This window comes from Bombina bombina, chromosome 3 (assembly GCF_027579735.1).
Source record: "Bombina bombina isolate aBomBom1 chromosome 3, aBomBom1.pri, whole genome shotgun sequence".
Lineage (NCBI taxonomy): Eukaryota > Metazoa > Chordata > Amphibia > Anura > Bombinatoridae > Bombina > Bombina bombina.
This window is the reverse complement of record NC_069501.1, coordinates 176,333,353-176,352,435: the sequence shown is the minus strand read 5'-3', so window position 1 is coordinate 176,352,435 and position 19,083 is coordinate 176,333,353. Positions and strand designations below refer to the sequence as shown.

Here is a 19,083-nt window from a genome sequence, read left to right as displayed (position 1 = left end):
TTACACTCATTTATAAATAATAATATTAATGTTAAGTTTCTTATAAAAATAAATGTTTTAAAATTAAGGTAAATCCTAGTGTTTTACAAACGCTAGGATTTACTATTGAAAGAAATAAAGGGCACTTTCATTCATGAAGTATAAGATACTTCATGTAGAAAGCTCCTTTAATTGATTAAATCGATAGCCACTCTTAGCTCCTACAGCAGAGCACAGCTAAAAAAAAACCAAAAAAACTTGGCTAAGAGCTGACGTTTTCAACTCAAAGCTAATAGCATTGCGGTAAATCCGGCTCCCATGGGCGCCAAGCCTGATTTACCGCACAGATATTGGCTAAAAGGTGAAAACGTCACCTCTTGGGCAAAACATTTTTTAGCCGTGGGCTGCTGTAGCAGCTAAAAACGGCGATGGATTGAATCAAATAAAGGAGCCTTCTACATGAAGTATCTTATACTTCATGAATGAAAGTGCCCTTTGTTTCAATAGTAAATCCTAGCATTTGTAAAACGCTAAGATTCACTTTAACATTGACATATAGGGATCTGAGTTTTGCAGCATACCCCATAATAGTCCATTAAGTGAGGGATTTAGCACCGCCGCACTACCAATCTCCAAATGTTGGCACGCCCAAGGCTTTCGCTTGAGTGCGAACATTTAACTTGTAATATGGAAGTAAAAACTGAGTGCTATGGATTGCGCTTTAGTGATTTTAGGACACCATATTTACACTCTACTTGTAACCTAGGCCTGTGTGTGTTGAGTGCAATGCCCATTTAAATGCAGCAACAGAATGTACTGTTAAGCTTTATATATTTTAAAGGGACAGTCTACAATAGAATTATTGTTTTAAAAAGCTAGATAATCCCTTTTTTACCCATTCCCCAGTTTTGCATAACTAACAGTTTTATTAATATACTTTTTACCTCCGATTACCTTGTATCTAAGCATCTTCTGACAGCCCCCTGATCACATGACTTATCTATTGAGTTGCAGTTAGTACTGTGTTGTGCTAAATCTTCAATAACTTATCGGGCGTGAATACAATGTTATCTATATAGCCCACATGAACTAGCAGTCTTCTGTTGTGAAAAGCAAATACAAGAGCATCTGATTAAGAGGCTGTAAATAGAGCCTTTGACACAGGCAGAAATTTAGAGGTTTAAATGTTATGCAGTATATTAATCTAACAATGTTGGTTGTGCAGAGCTGGGGAATGGGTAGTAAAAGGAGTTATCTAACTTTTTAAACAAAAACAATTTTAAATGTAGACTGTCCCTTTAAGTACAAAATCATGCTCCATGTTCTTAGATTTTTCAATATCAAAAAGTAACTAATTGCTTCTTTCACATGCAGGATAGAAATATAAATGTAATAATCATTTAAAAAGGGGATAAGAAACCCAAAACTATACTTTTGTGATTCAGACAGAGCATAACATTTTAGACATTTCCAATTTACTTCTATTAAAATGTTCTTCATTCCCATGATATTCTGTGTTGGATACCTAGTAGGTAGGCACCTGGAGCACATTTTGGCAGAAAATAGTGCTGCCCTCTAGTGTTCTTGCAAAACTGTTTTTATTTAGAGCTCCAGAAATGGGCCGGCTCTTCAGTATAAGTCTCTGCTTTTCAACTAAAGATACCATGAAAAATAAGGAAAATTTATAATAGAAGAAAAATAGAAAGTTGTTTAAATACGTTTTCTATATGAATCATAAAAGAAAAATTTGGGGTTTAATATGCCTTTAACTACAGGACAGAAATTACTATAAGGGCGCTCTACTGCTCCAAATATAATGGTATACGATTAGTGTAAAGCAGGGAGGATACTTTTTATATTTAAATCATTTTATAAAAATAAAATGCTGAGGAAAAAAAACCAATGTAAAGATAGCTTTCTATTTAAGATGCAATGCTATATATTCATGGCTGTATTCTTTTTATTGTTAATGAATTATATTAATCCATTCTCAATGTTATCCAATGTTATCCTCTACCAGAAGTTTCTGTAAGATTATTTTAGGACAGCAACCAACAATTTCATGTTCTATTAATCTGCAAAAAAATTTTGATGAATGGGATAAAAAAAAAAAAAAAAAAAAAAAAAAAAATTTAATACCATTTTTCCTATGCTTAACATAAAATCCACAAACTGTTACAAATATAAACTTCAGACTATGTGCACAAAGAAATACATTTTTATGTGTAATTTTTTATTTATATCTTGTGCGCAGGGCACATATTCCACTGTGACAAGTGATGGAACTAGGCATGCGTGCATTTATTGGCCGAAGCAAAATCCGACAGGACAGAATTTGCTACCACTCAGTGTGCATGCTGCCGATAACAATCGCATTGCACACATTCCTTTTAAACATATGTGAAGTGCGATTACGTAATACAGAGCATGCACACTGAAAGGTAGCAAATTCTGATAAGGTAGCAAAATCTGATAGAACACCTGCAGCAGAGAAGGTGCCTGGGGTGTTTAAGTAGGATATTTATCTTTTGTTAGCTCTCCAACAATGCAAAGGGTTTTCCTCCTTGGCAAGGGGCCTCAACAAAGTAAGCCTGGACTTTATTTCTAATTTGAGGTTTATGTTGATGTCCTCATGCAGCGCCTCTTTAGTCTCTTCCTCGCTGTTCTCACTGGTCTTCAGCACACCGTGTGATATATGTAGATCACCGGGAGAAAAATTGTGTACCAAAAGGCCTGTCTTTGTGATTTGGCAGGTCTGTAATTTAATATAAATCCAAATGACGACTCCTATTATTTCTGGGTTGCACAGGTGATCTGACCCACATAAGCCAGGAGTACTTCTAAGCTGAAACAAACTTATATGGTCCTGAAAAGGTGAAAAGTAAACATCCTTTAAGCGAAGGACACAACCATAAAAACACAATACAATGTGCAGGAGTTTATCGGAAACAGCTTTTGCAGTGCAGAGACCAACTAATCGAATGAGATTAGTTGAGAACAATGATTTTCACAATAAATTATATTGTTTATTGGTTGCAGCTCAAGATTATTTGACATTTTTTTTCTAACTAGAAGATATTATCAAATATACTTGGTTTTGTAGTTCTCACAATTGTGAATTTGTGTCTGCAGAAACAGCATGCCTCCTCTTCACAGCAAACATTTTCTAAAATAAAAAAAAAAAAAAACATAGAAAGTAGAGATATAAGGGGGCATAAACCACATTTTTTTTATTTTATGATTCAGATAGACGATACAATTTTAAACAAATTTCCAGTTTACTAATACATTTGATCAGTCGCTTTGTATCCTTCGTTGAAGGAGCAGCAATGCAATACTGGGGGCTAGCTCAACACATTGGGTAAGCCAGTGACAACAGGCATTTATGTGTAGCCACAAATCAGCATCTAGCTCCCAGTAGTGCTTTGGTGCTCCTGAGCCTTTATAGGTATGCTTTTCAACAAAGGAAAACAAGAGAATGTAGCAAATGATATAACAGAAGTACTTTGAAACTGCATGTTCTATCTGAATCATAAAAAGTGTGCATATTTATTCAATAAAAATCTTGATTATTAACCATCTCTGTCTATAGGTGGAGTTTGTGGTATACTTGTTATTTACACATCCTTTATTAATAGGGACATTAAACACTTTAAGATGGTAATATAAAACGATACATTGTACATATAAAAAACGCTGCAATATACTTTTGTTTCCTTTTCCTGAAATTCCGAGCTTTTCATTCCGTTAGAAATGAAAGTGCAGAACACCTTCCACACAGCTATTGGCTGCACACTCTAAGTTACAACATGTCAGCGTTAACCCCTTAATGACCACGACGTACTCTGTACGACGCCAGTAGTTAAAGGGATAGGAAAGTCAAAATTAAGTTTGCCTGATTCATATAGACACTTAAATTCACTTCTATTTTCAAATGCTTCGTTCTCTTGGTATCCCTTGTTGAAAAAGAATACGCACATATACAGCAGTGGGAGCTGCTGCTAATTGGTGCCTGCTCTCATTTGTCTCTTGTGATTGGCTAACTAGATGTGTTCAGCTAACTGCCAGTAGTGCAATGCTGTTCCTTCAGCAATGGATAACAAGAAAAGGAAGCAAATTTGATAACAGAAGTAAATTGGAAAGTTGTTTAAAACTGTATGTTCTATCTGAATCATAAAAGAAATTTTTTGGTTTACTATCCCTTTAAGGGTTTACCTGGTTGCTATAGTGCAGGTAAGACCGTGCTATTAGACCCTCCTTCCCTCCTGCAAGCTTGCCAAAATATTTAAAATCACACCCCTATAGAAAGGCCAGCGACGTACAGGATACGTTGCTGGTCTTTAAGGGGCTAAAAAGATACATCTACAGGTTATTCTCAGACTAATCTTTTCCTTGAATGCACTATTCAAGCTAACATTTACTGTATAATGTCCTTTTAAGGATAGCTTGTCTCTTTTTCCCCATTCACATGTGAGCTTCTTTAGGTACAGTAAAGTCAGACAGAGCATGTCATTTTAATCAACTTCTATTATCTAATCTGCTTTGTTCTCTTGGTATTTGTAGGTTCAATAAAAGCAACGCACTACTGTGAGCTAGCTGCTTAGTAGCTGCACACCTATGGGTGTTATGATTGCCTCATGTGATGTGTTCAGCTTGCTCCCTGTAATGCAGTAGGATATTAAAGAGTGAATCAATTTTGGTAACAAAAGTAAATTAGAAAGTCTCCGTGCTTGGCTTCAGTCACAGTACATGCAATAAAGCGATATTTATCTATGCAACAGTAAGACTGCGCTCAACTCTTTTTTTTTTTTAAATATAAGTAATTTAAGTAATATAACATATGTATTTTATGTTATGTGCTGTCCTCATACAAACAGAAAATCCTTACTATTAATTGTACAAATTCAGAGCTTTTTCTTCACTAACTATACTGGAGATCATTTATGTAGTTCTGGTCAGCTGACATAGCCACCGAAATTGCAATATACTGCTAATACCGTTAATTCGGTTTCTAAGGATCCTAAATTGTAATGGGATAAAAAGGTCAAAATTGAAATCTGCATGGGTGCATTTCAATTTGAAATGTAAACATTTTTGTAAAAATGTGCTTAAAGGAAAAAAATAAATCCCTTGTTCAGCAGCTTACGCACATATCCTGTGAGTCCCTACATCATTCTTGCTCAGAGAGATGGCTGTGGTGTGTTTGGCTTCTAAAGTAATTTGTGTCATACAAGCCTACTGCTGAAAGTCATGAAAAAATACACACTACTAAGTATTAAAACCAAAAAAAATTATTGGTAAACATTAAAAAATGGACAGACAGCATGGCTAGGCAGCCCATGACACGTCATACTGCTGACCCTCTGAGAAGGTGGGATGTTTAAGACTGGTGCATATGTACGTATGCTGCAGAAAAACAACAACTTATTAGGATAATGGAACTAATTAAAGTGTATTGCAAAAATGCATCTATTTCAAACTGAAATCCACCCATGCACATTTTATCTTTCAATCCCTTTAATGTTTAGTTAGAGAGCACAGGTATTTATCAAACTATATTTGGCCACATAAATATTAATACATCCAGGTGTTATAGAATTTGTCATTTTATATACACACTCGCCAGCCCATGTCATGACCCACGAGGACTCTTCAACAAAGAATATCATGGGAACAAAGCAAATTTGATAAAAGCAGTAAATTGGAAACATTTTTAAAATGGTATGCTCTGTCTGAATCACAAAACAATTTTGTTTGTGTTTCATATCCCTTTAAGTTTTCTGTGCCTTTAAAATATCTGGGATGTAAAACAAAACAAACCTGAGCCATTTACTAATTAGTGAATAGCTACTATATTAAAATTAATATGCACTGCAGTTTCCAAAAACCAAACATATTTTCGAACAGAACAACCACCCTTTTCATTTGTTTATACAGTTAAAGGTTACAAAAATTTAGTTTCCACAAAAAAAAAAAAAAAAAAAAAAAAAAAAAAAAAAAAAAAGGAAATTAAACGTGCGATTTTAAAGGGAAACTGAACCCACTTTTTTTCTTTCATGATTCAGATAAAACATTTGTTTTTAAGCAACTTTCTAATGTACTCCTATTATCATTTTTTCTTCATTCTCTTGCTATCTTTATTTGAAAAGCATTAACGTAAGTTTAGAAGCCAGCCCATTTTTGGTTCACAACCTGGGTTGTGCTTGCCGATTGGTGGCTAAATACACCCACCATTAAACAAGGTCCGTGTACTGAACCAAAGAAATGGCTGGCTCCTTAGCTTTGATGCCTTCTTTTTTAAACATAGAAAGAGAATGAAGAAAAATGAATAGGAGTAAATTAGAAAGTTGCATGCTCCATCTGAATCATGAAATAAAAAAAATGTGGGTTTAGTATCCCTTTGGGACAAACAAAAAAGAAAAAAGTGCATTTAAAAAGGGACATGAAACCCAAAATGTTTTCTTTCACGATTCAGATAGAGAATACATTTAAAAAAAAGTTTCCATGTTTCTTCTATTACCAATACATACATAAATCTGATGCTGGAAACTTTTTGAAAATTGTATGCTTTGTCTGAATCACAAAAACAAAATGTTCTGGGTTTCATATCCCTTTAAGCTAACTGCACAATTGTCACAGGAATATTCATTAAAGGGGCATTCCAGCCAAAAAAAATGGAATCCACATGGATGCATTTCAGTTTTGAATAGAAGAATTTTCGTAATATACATGTATTAGCAAACATGCTTCTAATAAAAGCTATTACTCAGCGAGTCTAAGGTGCTTAAACCATCCAGTAACGGCTCTGTTCGTTAATTGCTGACATTCAAGCTGAGCCACTGCAGTCTATAAAATGCTGGAGCACCGAGAATATCTAGCCATGCTTCACATGCACAAAGAGAAAAAAGTAATAATTTATTAGAAGCATTATTGCCAATACATGCATATTGCATAAATGTTTCTCTTCAAAGATATAAATCTATGTACAGTTCAACTTTGACCTGAATGTCCCTTTAACCCTTTGAGTGCTAATGACGTCTCTGAGCCGTCACAGAGTTTCTCACTCTGGTGCTAATGACAGCTCAGAGCCGTCATGAGCACTCTCCCACCTTGAGGGAGATCTGGGGGCTCCTTACTGCTCCTACCCCGGCGATCGTGCCTGTAGAGTGACAGGCATCGCCGGGGCTTCACGTGATACGCAGTGAAGTCACGCACAATTACGTGATGACATCACTGCGCAACTTTATTTATACTTAACAATGTTAAGTATAGGAGGGGGCATGCTGCTTAGAAGCCTGTATCTCAGGCATCTAAGCAGCTACAGACCCCAAGACCCATTGTTGGAAAGGTAATCACCTAACCTTTCCAACAGTGTAAGTCTTGGGGTCTAAAAAAAAAAACAAAAAAAAATAAAAAATAAAATATTAGCACCCAGGTGGGAAATGGCTTAGCAGCCAAAGGGTTAAATATATCAACAGATTAAATTCTTGGCAGTTGTAATAAATATTGGAATTATTCAAAGAAAAGCGCAGTACATAAGAGAAAAGTCAAGGAATCAAAAAAAAAAAAAAATCAGATACAATAAGAAACTTTACAGCTTTATTGTGCGAGTATAAACGACAAATAAAAGGGATTTGAATCACTCTGAAATTGTAATTTAAAATGTTGAATTATGCAAACTAAAAACTCCTTCCTTTTAAAATTACTCTTGTTTTTCTATTCTGAGAATTGGAGGTACACACTGCACACTTAGTCGTCTAGCCCTGCCAAAAAAAAAAAAAAAAAACTCTCCCTAAATGCTCTAAGCAGAGGCGATAAGATATTGCAAAAAAGAAATAAATACGACAGTGGCAAGCCTTGGTCTACTCCAGTAAGAAGTCTAGATTGGCCCATCCAACAAAGGTAAGTAACTAGCCATATTTGAGCAAACTGTATATACATCAAGAAAGTGTTCGCACTTGGCTTGTACAAAACATTTTTTGCAAGAATCCAAGCCTATTTAAAAAAAAATTTATCCATGTCTTTTATGCAGCCACCATGACAAACTCAAATTTGTGGCAAACCAAAGTTTAACAATGCAATGAAGCTATTAAATGGCAATGAATTATAGGCACAGCAGCAATACTGATCAATGTATGGTATGTTTTAGACCAATATGTTAAAATAGTAGCTGATAAAAAAAAAAAAAAAAAAAATTATATATATATATATATATATATATATATATATATATATATAAAACCTTGGAGTCAGATAAAATATTGAGGTGTTAGTCATACATAATGTACCTTAATTATCAAATATGCTTCATTCTCTTGTTATCCTTTACTGAAAGAGCACCAATGTACTACTGGCAACTAGCTGAACACATCTAGTTAGCCAATCACGAGAGACAAATGTGTGCAGGAACCAATCACCAGCAAGCTCCAACTAGTGTAGGATGTGTGTATTCTTTTCAACAATGAATACCAAGAGAACAAAGCACATTTTAAAATACAATTGATTTTGTATGCTCTGATTCTTGCAAGTTTCATTTTGACTTTCCTATCTCTAATCTGCATTTTTAATTTTCCACTAGGGTCAATGAGCGAATAAACACACAGAATGTAGTTCTGCAGCACAGCTGGTAGAATGTTTGATTGTATAGGTATTTGCAGAAAAAAATAGTAAGTTTCTTATTCCACTTTACAGATTACTAGTTAGGACCTCCAGAGCTGTACACAATACTCAAGATGAGGCCTATGGTCCATCTCCAGAAGGGCTACTGAAATGATACATTGTCTAGAAAAACTCATCTATTTAAAGGGAAATTGTACACTAGATTTTACTTTGCATAAATGTTTTGTAGATCCATTTATATAGCCCATCTGGGAGAGTTTTTGCAAAAGTCTCCAATTTTGTGCTTTTTTTTCTGTATAAGTATAAGGCTAATCTGAAAACTAATTAAAAGGGATTGTGTGCCTGTTTGTTATATGTAGTCTGAGAGAATTAAGTTTGTTGCATAGATTTATAAGATTGTCTTTTTAAAATCGGTTATATATTACTTGTTAGTAAAACTTACTAATGTTACCCCCCCCCCCCCCCACCTGTGTTAGTCTACTTTTCTGGTGTTTTGCACTGGCACCCAATCATAAGCCACAGAACTCACTCTTATATGTGGTAAGTCTAAACAAACATGTGATCAATTAAACATTCTCCCAGAGTTGGATCCCTAAAGCAGTGTTTCTCCAGTACCCCCAGCAGGCCAGGTTTTTATTGAAGCTGAAGCAGTGCATAGGTGAAGTAATCAGCTGATGAGTAACACCATGGTTACTAACCTGCTCTCACCCATAAGCTGATTACTTCACCTGTGCACTGTTTCAGCTATAATGAAAACCTGGCCCGTTGGGGGGTACTTGAGGACCACATTTGTGAGACAATGCCCTAAAGGATTAACGCATGTGCAATACAGTTCAAAGGGAGTCCCAATGACGTAATATTAAACAATTGGAGCTCTTATTAGTTTCACTTTTTATTTGCACCCTACTCCCCTGGCTGTACTGCATATTACAAAGGGAGTATTAAGAGCAGAAATGAATGTTACCCTCTCTGAAGCGCACATTTACATCAACATATAGAGCGGGTGGCACAGCTCTATGTGTCACTACACTAAAGAAAATAACATTTCATGGGGGAGGAGTGACAACAGTTTAAGAATACACCAGTGACTTTAAAAGCAAGATATTTTAAGCTTTCACTTACAGGAAATATGGGGAAACTTAGTGAGCCTATGATTATCTTATACCATCAAAATACATCTATGTTGTGTTTTTATCCCACCAGGTATTAGATGTGCACAAACATACAGCTTACTTTCACTTATTTTACATGCAAATAGTTAAAGGGATACTAAACCCAATTTATTTATTTCATGATTCAGATAGAGCATGCAATTTTAAGCACCTTTCTAATTTACTCCTATTATCAATTTCTTTGTTCTCATGTTATCTTGATTTGAAAAAGCAGTACTGTAAGCTTTAGAGCCGAACCATTTTTTGTTCAGCACCTGGATAGCACTTGCTGATTTGTAGCTAAATGTAGCAAACCAATCAGAAAGCGCTATTGAGGTGCTGAATTAATAATGGGTCGGCTCCTAACCTGCTTTTTCAAATCAAGATAACATGAGAACAAAGAAAAATTGATAATATTAATAAATTAGAAAGATGCTTAAAATTGCATGCTCTATCTGAATCATGAAAGAAAAAATGTGGGGTTAGTGTCCCTTTAATGTGTTAAGCTGTATATCTTTATTTGAAAAATAAAAGTTAACTTGGTTAAGACCTTAAACTGGAGGATGCAATATTTTTTTCCTTCCTTTCTAAAAGAGAACATTTTAAAGGCTTTTTTTTTTTTTAAGGAACATTTTTCTCTCATGATTCAGATAGTGAATACAATTTTAAACAACTGTCCAATTTACTTCATTCTCTTGTTATCCTTTGCTAGGTTTATCTCAGTAAGCTCGGGAGCAGCAAAGAACATAGGTTCTAGCAGCTTATTGGTGCCTGCAGATATACAACGATTGTCATTGGCTCACCCATGTGTTAAGTTAGAAACCAGTAGTGCATTGCTGCTCCTTCAACAAACAACAAGAGAATGAAACAAATTAGATAATAGAAGTAAATTAGAAAGTTATTTGAAATTATATTCTCTAACTGAATCATGAAAGACTAATTTTGGGATTCATGCCCATTTAATCAATCAATGAATACTTTCTTCTCAAGCTTGCTGGGGTGTCTCCTTTTCTACCAATGTAACTGTGGGAGGAGTTGTTTCCAGTGAGAATTAGTAGGAAGTAGTTCATGTGTTCGCTTCAATATAAATTGCATCTTTTAAATAACGTTTTCCCAAGAAAAGACAAAGCAAATGAACGTTTTTTTCAGTATTTTGCTATGCATGGCAGAAAAATATGTTTGAGTAAAATAAAGCTAGAAAGGCCAGTTATTCATTAGCTATTAATGAGCTAATTGCACGCTTTTAAGCGAGACAGAAATCTGCTTGTTCCCCATGTCCTTTTAACACAAACAGCCGTATTAATGAAAACCACCAGGTAAGCCACTATACTGTTATTAGGGAGGCCCAGGTGAGCTGTGTAACTTGCTCAGTGACTAGAAACTGGCACTCAGACTAATTAATTTGCTTTGTCTTTATAAGGCCCCAGCACATGCCTGTCATGTACCTGCACCATTTTCTTATTCGGCATTCCAGGATAGTAAGAAATGAAAAATAAGAGTGAACTGGCCAATTCTCTCTGCCCATAACCAGTCTCTCTGTCTCAGGCATCTCTCACCTCGCAGAAGCGGCGGCAGTATTCGCGACTCCACAATCCGCTAGCCCCAAAAAAATCATATTGTTCTTCTACGATGGCTTCAAGCTCCTCAACTAGCCTCTCCGACTCCTGATCACTCTCATCTTCCGCCATGCTGCTATCTCCGACCTGCGCGTACTGCTACCACTGGGCAACCGCACCACCCCCTCCTCTTCCTGCTCCGCCCATTCCATTGTGCTATTGGTAAGCAAGGCCATCAATCATTAATATCATCTGAATGATTGGCGAAAGAAATAGAGGAGCTCATAACTGATTGGACGTTTATAATATCCGTCAACATTCGGCATCCAGAAGACGTGACATCACGGTATGGCCGCCTATTATTGGCTGTGCTCTCAGCTGTCATTACTACCTTCCACAATTACCTGTCATAAACATGCTTCTAGTGGGTGGAGCTGGGTATTGAGTTATTTATGTGTGAGCTAATTGAAAAGCGACTGGTGTTTAATAGGTTAGGCTGAGAATGCAATGTGTTTCCAGGTCTGTAGTACACGTGACTAATTGTTTTTGATGTTTATGGTTCCCAGATGATATTTAAAGTACCCTATCGCCATATAATGCAAAATCAACATTGGTTATCCCTTTCTGGTAGACGATTGTTTAAACGTTATAAAATAGTTCTGTGTGAAAATGAATCTGACCCAGTGTACTCAGGCAGCCAAGGGTGTAGGGACTCTGTAAAGCAGTGTTTTTCAACGAGTGTGCCATGAGAGATCCTCAGGTGTGCCGCAGCAAACTGACAACGGTGTGACATATTTTTTAAATTTTGCTTGTTTTTTTTCCCAGTGGACGGGTGTCCCTCTTTCAAATTTTGAAATATTGGTAGGTATGTGACAGGCTCATCAGGCATAATTTACAACCATGACATATTGACATTCATTCACAGACAATCATTATGATTGTTTGTGAATGAATGTCAATGTCAGGTATAGTTTATAGGAGGCATGGCATCACAGCACAATACATACAGTATGTGTGTATATATATATATATATATATATATATATAATGTATGCATGCTGTATTAGGCTACAATATGTGATTTTTTTAAATTTTGGGATGGTGGTGTGCCACAGGATTTTTTTATGTAAAAAAATGTGTGACACAGCAAAAAAAAGGTTGAAAATCACTGCTGTAAAGTACATGAAAAGAATAGTGATGCAACTTTGTTACTGCTCTGTGGCAACCAAATGTAAACATATTTCCTTTAATTCAAATATTAACCCATTAACGACATGTGCCGTACCCTATACGAAGCTGGTCGATAAAGTGATGGTAAAACTTTCCCCTTTGTATAAACAGATCTGGAATATTAGCAGTATTTTTTAGACAGAGTTTAATTCATCAGTTGTAATAAAGATGTGCTGTAACTTACTTTTTAATGTAGCACAGAAATTTGAATACCCCGCGCTCCGGCCACCTATTTGAAATTTTTTTATTTTTTTTTTGTGAGCTAATGTTTTGAACTGTTCTCCAATCGCAAATCTAGCTACAATTTAAAAAAAAAATGTGTGAGTGCCCTTTTGTTATTGGGCGGCCAGAGCGCGAGGAAATTTGAATTAATCACCATTTAAAATATCTCTAACATTCCGTATTTGTTTATACATAGCGCTGCAGAATCTGTTGGAGCTCGACAAATAACCAATAATAATAATAATTAAACAAAGGGAAAAGTTTATCATCACTTTAATATTAAGTGACAATGTATTAATACCTTCAATGTCATGTAAATGGTTAATTGTTGTAAAAAGTGTGTTTTACATATTTTACCCTTTATAAGAAAAAGATTGGTGACAGTTTGCTTTTTAGTCCCCCTTTGGGAATTGGGTTGTAAATGTTATGTAGTTAAAGGGACATCAAACACTTTGAGATGATAATATAAAATGATAAATCATAGATGTATAAAAAAAACGCTGCAATAAAGTTTCATTATTTATTTTGTCCCCTTTTCCTGTAATTTCATTCTGAAATTGTGATCTTTTAAATTCCTGTTAGAAATGAAAGTGCAGAACACTGTTATATTCCACACAGCCATTGGCTGCACACTATAGTGACCTATTTACAGACATCCCAACTCTCCCGGAAGTTCGGGAGTCTCATGCATTGCAATAGCGGCTCCCTGAAGCCCGTAAATTAAATACAATATCCCGGATGTTGGCTGTGCCGGGATAGTTGTCTCCGTTACCATGGTAGCAGGACGTGATGCGCTGAAGCCGTTTGAGAACGCACCAATGAGGAGAGAGCGCGCAGGGCGAGCACAGAGCTTAGCTGCTATGACTAAAGTGCTGGTGACTGGTTTGTAAGTGCTGGTGACCCAGAGAAGGTGAGTGTGCTTGGTGCAATTTAGAGTATCTAAAGTCCCATATAAGTAAACATCAAGAATTACACACATTTTTATCATGTCAGCATTGCTGTAACTTGCAATATGTATTTTACTGGGACACCCAATTTACAGAGTGTTTATTCACTTGTCCCATAGTTCACATGTGTCTCTCAGAAAGCAATTTTTTCTTTTTTTTTCTTCAATTCATGGCTGAATATTGCCTCTTGTTTCCCTGAGCCTTGAAATTGATATCATACCCCGTGTGTCAGATAACGTGTACACCTACAACCATTCCAAATACGCATCTTATCCTTTTCCACTCAGGTTGCATTGAGGGTGAAATCAGTAAATTTTTAAAGTTTATATTAATCTGTCAAATGAACAGCTATTTACTTGAAGATAAAACCAATGTAGAGATCTTAAAAAAAAAAAATTCAGGCCTTAAAATGTATTTCACTTTTAAATTAAAAAAACCCTGGGATTTCAATCTCATATACCCTATTTAGTTTAGTCAAACCCAAAAAATAAATAATAATAATAAAAAAATTAAATATATAATTTGGCCAGGTAACAATTTAAAGGGACATTAAACCACTTTTTTTCTTTTTTGGGGGGGGGGGGTTGAAAAAGAAGGCATCTAAGCTTTTTTTTTGGTTTCAGTACTCTGGACAGCACTTTTTTATTGGTGGATGAATTTATCCACCAATCAGCAAGGACAACCCAGGTTGTTCACCAAAAATGGGCCGGCATCTAAACTTACATTCTTGCATTTCAAATAAAGATACCAAGAGAATTAAGAAAATTTGATAATAAGAGTAAATTAGAAAGTTGCTTAAAATTTCATGCTCAATCTGAATCACGAAAGAAAAATTTTGGGTACAGTGTCCCTTTAACTAAAGTGCTAAAAAGTACACTAACGCCCATAAACTACCTATTAACCCCTAAACTGAGCACCCCACATCGCAAACGCTTAAATTTAATTTTTAACCCCTAATCTGCCGATCGGACATCACCGCCACCTTAATTAATATATTAACCCCTAAACCGCCGCACTCCCGCCTCACAAACACTAGTTAAATTTTATTAACCCCTAATCTGCCGTCCCTAACATCGCCGCCACCTACCTACATTTATTAACCCCTAATCTGCCGCCCACAAGCCACAACGTCGCTGCAACTATATTAAATGTATTAACCCCTAAACCTGAGTCTAACCCTAACACCCCCCTAACTTAAATATAATTTAAATAAATATGAGTAAAATGACTACAATTAACTAAATTATTCCTATTTAAAACTAAATACTTACCTATAAAATAAACCCTAAGCTAGCTACAATATAACCAATAGTTACATTTGTATCTAGCTTAGGGTTTATTTTTATTTTACAGGCAACTTTGTATTTATTTTAACTAGGTAGAATAGTTATTAAATAGTTATTAACTATTTAATAGCTACCTAGTTAAAATAAAGACACATTTACCTGTAAAATAAAAATAAACCTAAGTTACAATTACACCTAACACTACACTATAATTAAATTATTTCCCTAAACTAACTACAATTAAATACAATTAACTACAATGATCTAAATTACAAAAAAAAACCAACTAAATTACAGAAAATAATAAAATAAATCCAAGTATTTTAAGCTAATTACACCTAATCTAATCCCCCTAATAAAATAAAAAAGCCCCCCCAAATAATAAAAATCCCTACCCTATACTAAATTACAAATAGCCCTTAATAGGGCTTTTTGCGGGGCATTGCCCCAAAGTAATCAGCTCTTTTACCTGGAAACCCCCGCTCCAACATTAAAACCCACCACCCACACACCCAACCCTACTCTAAAACCCACCAAATACCCCCTTAAAAAAAACTAACATAACCCCTTGAAGATCACCCTACCTTGAGACGTCTTCACCCAACCGGACAGAAGTGGTCCTCCAGACGGTCCGAAGTCTTCATCCTATCCGGGCAGAAGAGGTCCTCCAGACGGGCAGAAGTCTTCATCCAGACGGCATCTTCTATCTTCATCCATCCGGAGCGGAGCAGGTCCATCTTCAAGACATCCGACGCGGAGCATCCTCTTCTTTCCGACGACTAACACTAAATGACGGTACCTTTAAGTGACGTCATCCAAGATGGCGTCCCTTCAATTCCAATTGGCTAATAGAATTCTATCAGCCAATCGGAATTAAGGTCGAAAAAATCCTATTGGCTGATCCAATCAGCCAATAGGATTGAGCTCGCATTCTATTGGCTGTTCCAATCAGCCAATAGAATGCAAGCTCAATCCTATTGGCTGATTGGATCAGCCAATGGGATTGAACTTCAATCCTATTGGCTGATTGGATCAGCCAATAGGATTTTTTCTACCTTGATTCCGATTGGCTGATAGAATTCTATTAGCCAATTGGAATTGAAGGGACGCCATCTTGGATGACGTCACTTAAAGGTACCGTCATTTAGTGTTAGTTGTCGGAAAGTAGAGGATGCTCCACGTCGGATGTATTGAAGATGGACCCGCTCCGGATGGATGAAGATAGAAGATGCCGTCTGGATGAAGACTTCTGCCCGTCTGGAGGACCTCTTCTGCCTGGATAGGATGAAGACTTCTGACCGTCTGGAGGACCACTTCTGCCCGATTGGGTGAAGACGTCTCAAGGTAGGGTGATCTTCAAGGGCTTAGTGTTAGGTTTTATTAAGGGGGTATTGGGTGGGTTTTAGAGTAAGGTTGGGTGTGTGGGTGGTGGGTTTTAATGTTGGGGGGGTATTGTATTTTTTTTCCAGGTAAAATAGCTGATTACTTTGGGGCAATGCCCCGCAAAAGGCCCTTTTAAGGGCTATTTGTAATTTAGTATAGGGTAGGGATTTTTATTATTTTGGGGGGATTAGAGTAGGTGTAATTAGTTTAATTTTTTTTTAATTATTTTATTATTTTCTGTAATTTAGTGGGGTTTTTTCGTACTTTAGTTTATTTAATTATAATTAATTGTAGTTAATTTAGTTAATTTATTTAATTATAGTGTAGTGTTAGGTGTAATTGTAACTTAGGTTAGGTTTTATTTTACAGGTATATTTGTCTTTATTTTAACTAGGAAGTTATTAAATAGTTAATAAATATTTAGTAACTATTGTACCTAGTTAAAATAAATACAAAGTTGCCTGTAAAATAAAAATAAACCCTAAGCTAGCTACAATGTAACTATTAGTTATATTGTAGCTAGCTTTGAGTTTATTTTATAGGTATTTCGTTTTAAATAGGAATTATTTATTTAATTGTAGTAATTTTATTTAGATTTATTTAAATTATATTTAAGTTAGAGGGGTGTTAGGGTTAGCGTTAGACTTAGGTTTAGGGGTTAATAACTAATATAGTAGCGGCGACGTTGGGGGCGGCAGATTAGGGGTTAATAATTGTAGTTAGGTTGCGGTGACATTGGGGGTGGCAGAGTAGGGGTTAATAAATAAAATGTAGGTGTCGGCGATTTGGGGGCAGCAGATTAGGGGTTCATAAGTATAATGTAGTGGCAGCGGTGTACGGAGCGGCAGATTAGGGATTAATAATATTATGCAGGTGTCGGGGGCAGCGGATTAGGGGTTAATAAGTGTAAGATTAGGGGTGTTTAGACTCAGGGTTCATGTTAGGGTGTTAGGTGTAGACATAAAAGTATTTCCCCATAGGAATCAATGGGGCTGCGTTAGGAGCTGAACGCTGCTTTCTTGCAGGTTTCAGGTTTTTTTTCAGCCGAATCTGACCCATTGATTCCGATGGGGAAATCGTGCATGAGCTCGTTTTACCAGCTCACCACTACCGTAAGCAGCGCTGGTATTGAGGTGCGATGTGGAGCTAAATTTTGCTCAACGCTTACTTTTCTGCGGCTAACGCCGGGTTTAAAAAACCCCGTAATTCCAGCACTGTTTGTAGGTGAGCGGTGATCTGAAACTGCTCGTTAGCCTCTCAAGCCTTACCGACAAAAACTTGTAATCTAGCCGTTAGTGTTTAATGTCCCTTTAAGGGTATAAACAAGCAGCTCTTAATTAAAGTCCAGTCTTATTTATATCATTAAAGAACCGTTATAGTGTTAAAATGACACGTCCTAATCCCTTTGAGCATGTTATTTTCACAATAGCAATGCTGCTATATGTTTAATCCCCACAAAGGGGTTAAACTAAGGTGACCAGATTTCCCAGACTCAAATTCAGGACACCTCATAAGGAGGAGTTTTATATATATATATGTGTGTGTGTGTATATATATATATATATGTATATGTGTGTATATATATATATATACCACCCCCTCCTCCTACAGACCCTTAGCTCTTTTGTCCTCTGTGACACAGCTCTTTCCTGGATTCACTCCTATCTTTCTCACAGGTCTTTTTCTGTGTCATTTGCCGGCGACTCCTCCTCTCCTATGCCTCTGTCTGTTGGAGTACCTCAAGGATCTGTTCTGGGTCCTCTACTCTTCTCCATCTATACCTCTTCGCTGGGTAAACTTATCAACAGTTATGGTTTCAAATATCACCTCTATGCTGATGACACCCAGATCTACCTCTCCACCCCTGCTCTCTCTCCCTCTGTCCTCTCTCATGTCAGCAACTGCTTATCTGGTATTTCTTCCTGGATGGCCTCTCACCACCTAAAGATTAACATGTCCAAGACTGAGCTCCTTCTTATCCCCCCCCCTCAAGCTCTACGCCGACTTCTGACTTCTCTATTCCTGTTGACGGCATCACCATTTCCCCATCGCCCCAAGTCCGCTGCCTCGGAGTCACACTTGACTCAAACCTATCCTTCATCCCCCATATCCAATCGCTTTCTATATCCTGCCACAATCATCTACGCAATATTTCCAAAATTTGCCCTTTTCTGAGCGCTGACACCACAAAGCAAATAATCCACTCCCTTGTTATCTCCCGACTTGACTACTGCAACAACCTACTTGCTGGCCTTCCTCTTTCCCGCCTCTCCCCCCTTCAATAGATCCTAAATGCCTCTGCCAGGCTGATCCACCTTTCCCGTCGATCTGTATCTGCTGCACCTCTCTGTGAGTCCCTTCATTGGCTCCCCATTCACAGCAGAATTAAATTCAAAATTCTCACCCTTACATACAAAGCTCTCACCAATGCTGCTCCCCTCTACCTATCCTCTCTAATACACAAGTATACTCCAGCCCGTCCACTAAGATCCAACAATGACCTTCTCCTTGCATCCGCAACTATCACCTCCTCTCATGCTAGACTGCAGGACTTCTGTCGTGCAGCACCTACCCTCTGGAACACTCTCCCTCGTGCTGTCAGGCTTTGCCCTAATCTTTCTTCCTTTAAATGCTCCCTGAAGACTTTTCTGTTCAGGGAAGCCTACCACCCAACTCAATAATACAATAATTTCACTTACCTAATATTTCC

General features: G+C 36.8%; 1 protein-coding gene across 1 annotated transcript in view; it reads right to left on the bottom strand.

Annotated features, from left to right (window-relative positions):
• Nucleotides 1-11,444, bottom strand: part of ZNF654 (zinc finger protein 654) — a 153,821-nt gene extending 142,377 nt beyond the window's left edge. Inside the window, exon 1 of the mRNA XM_053706032.1 lies at nucleotides 11,306-11,444. Within this exon, the coding sequence (XP_053562007.1) occupies nucleotides 11,306-11,437 (132 nt within the window). The 5' untranslated portion in view covers nucleotides 11,438-11,444. The remainder of the gene's footprint in view (nucleotides 1-11,305) is intronic.
• Nucleotides 11,445-19,083: the final 7,639 nt, after the last annotated feature.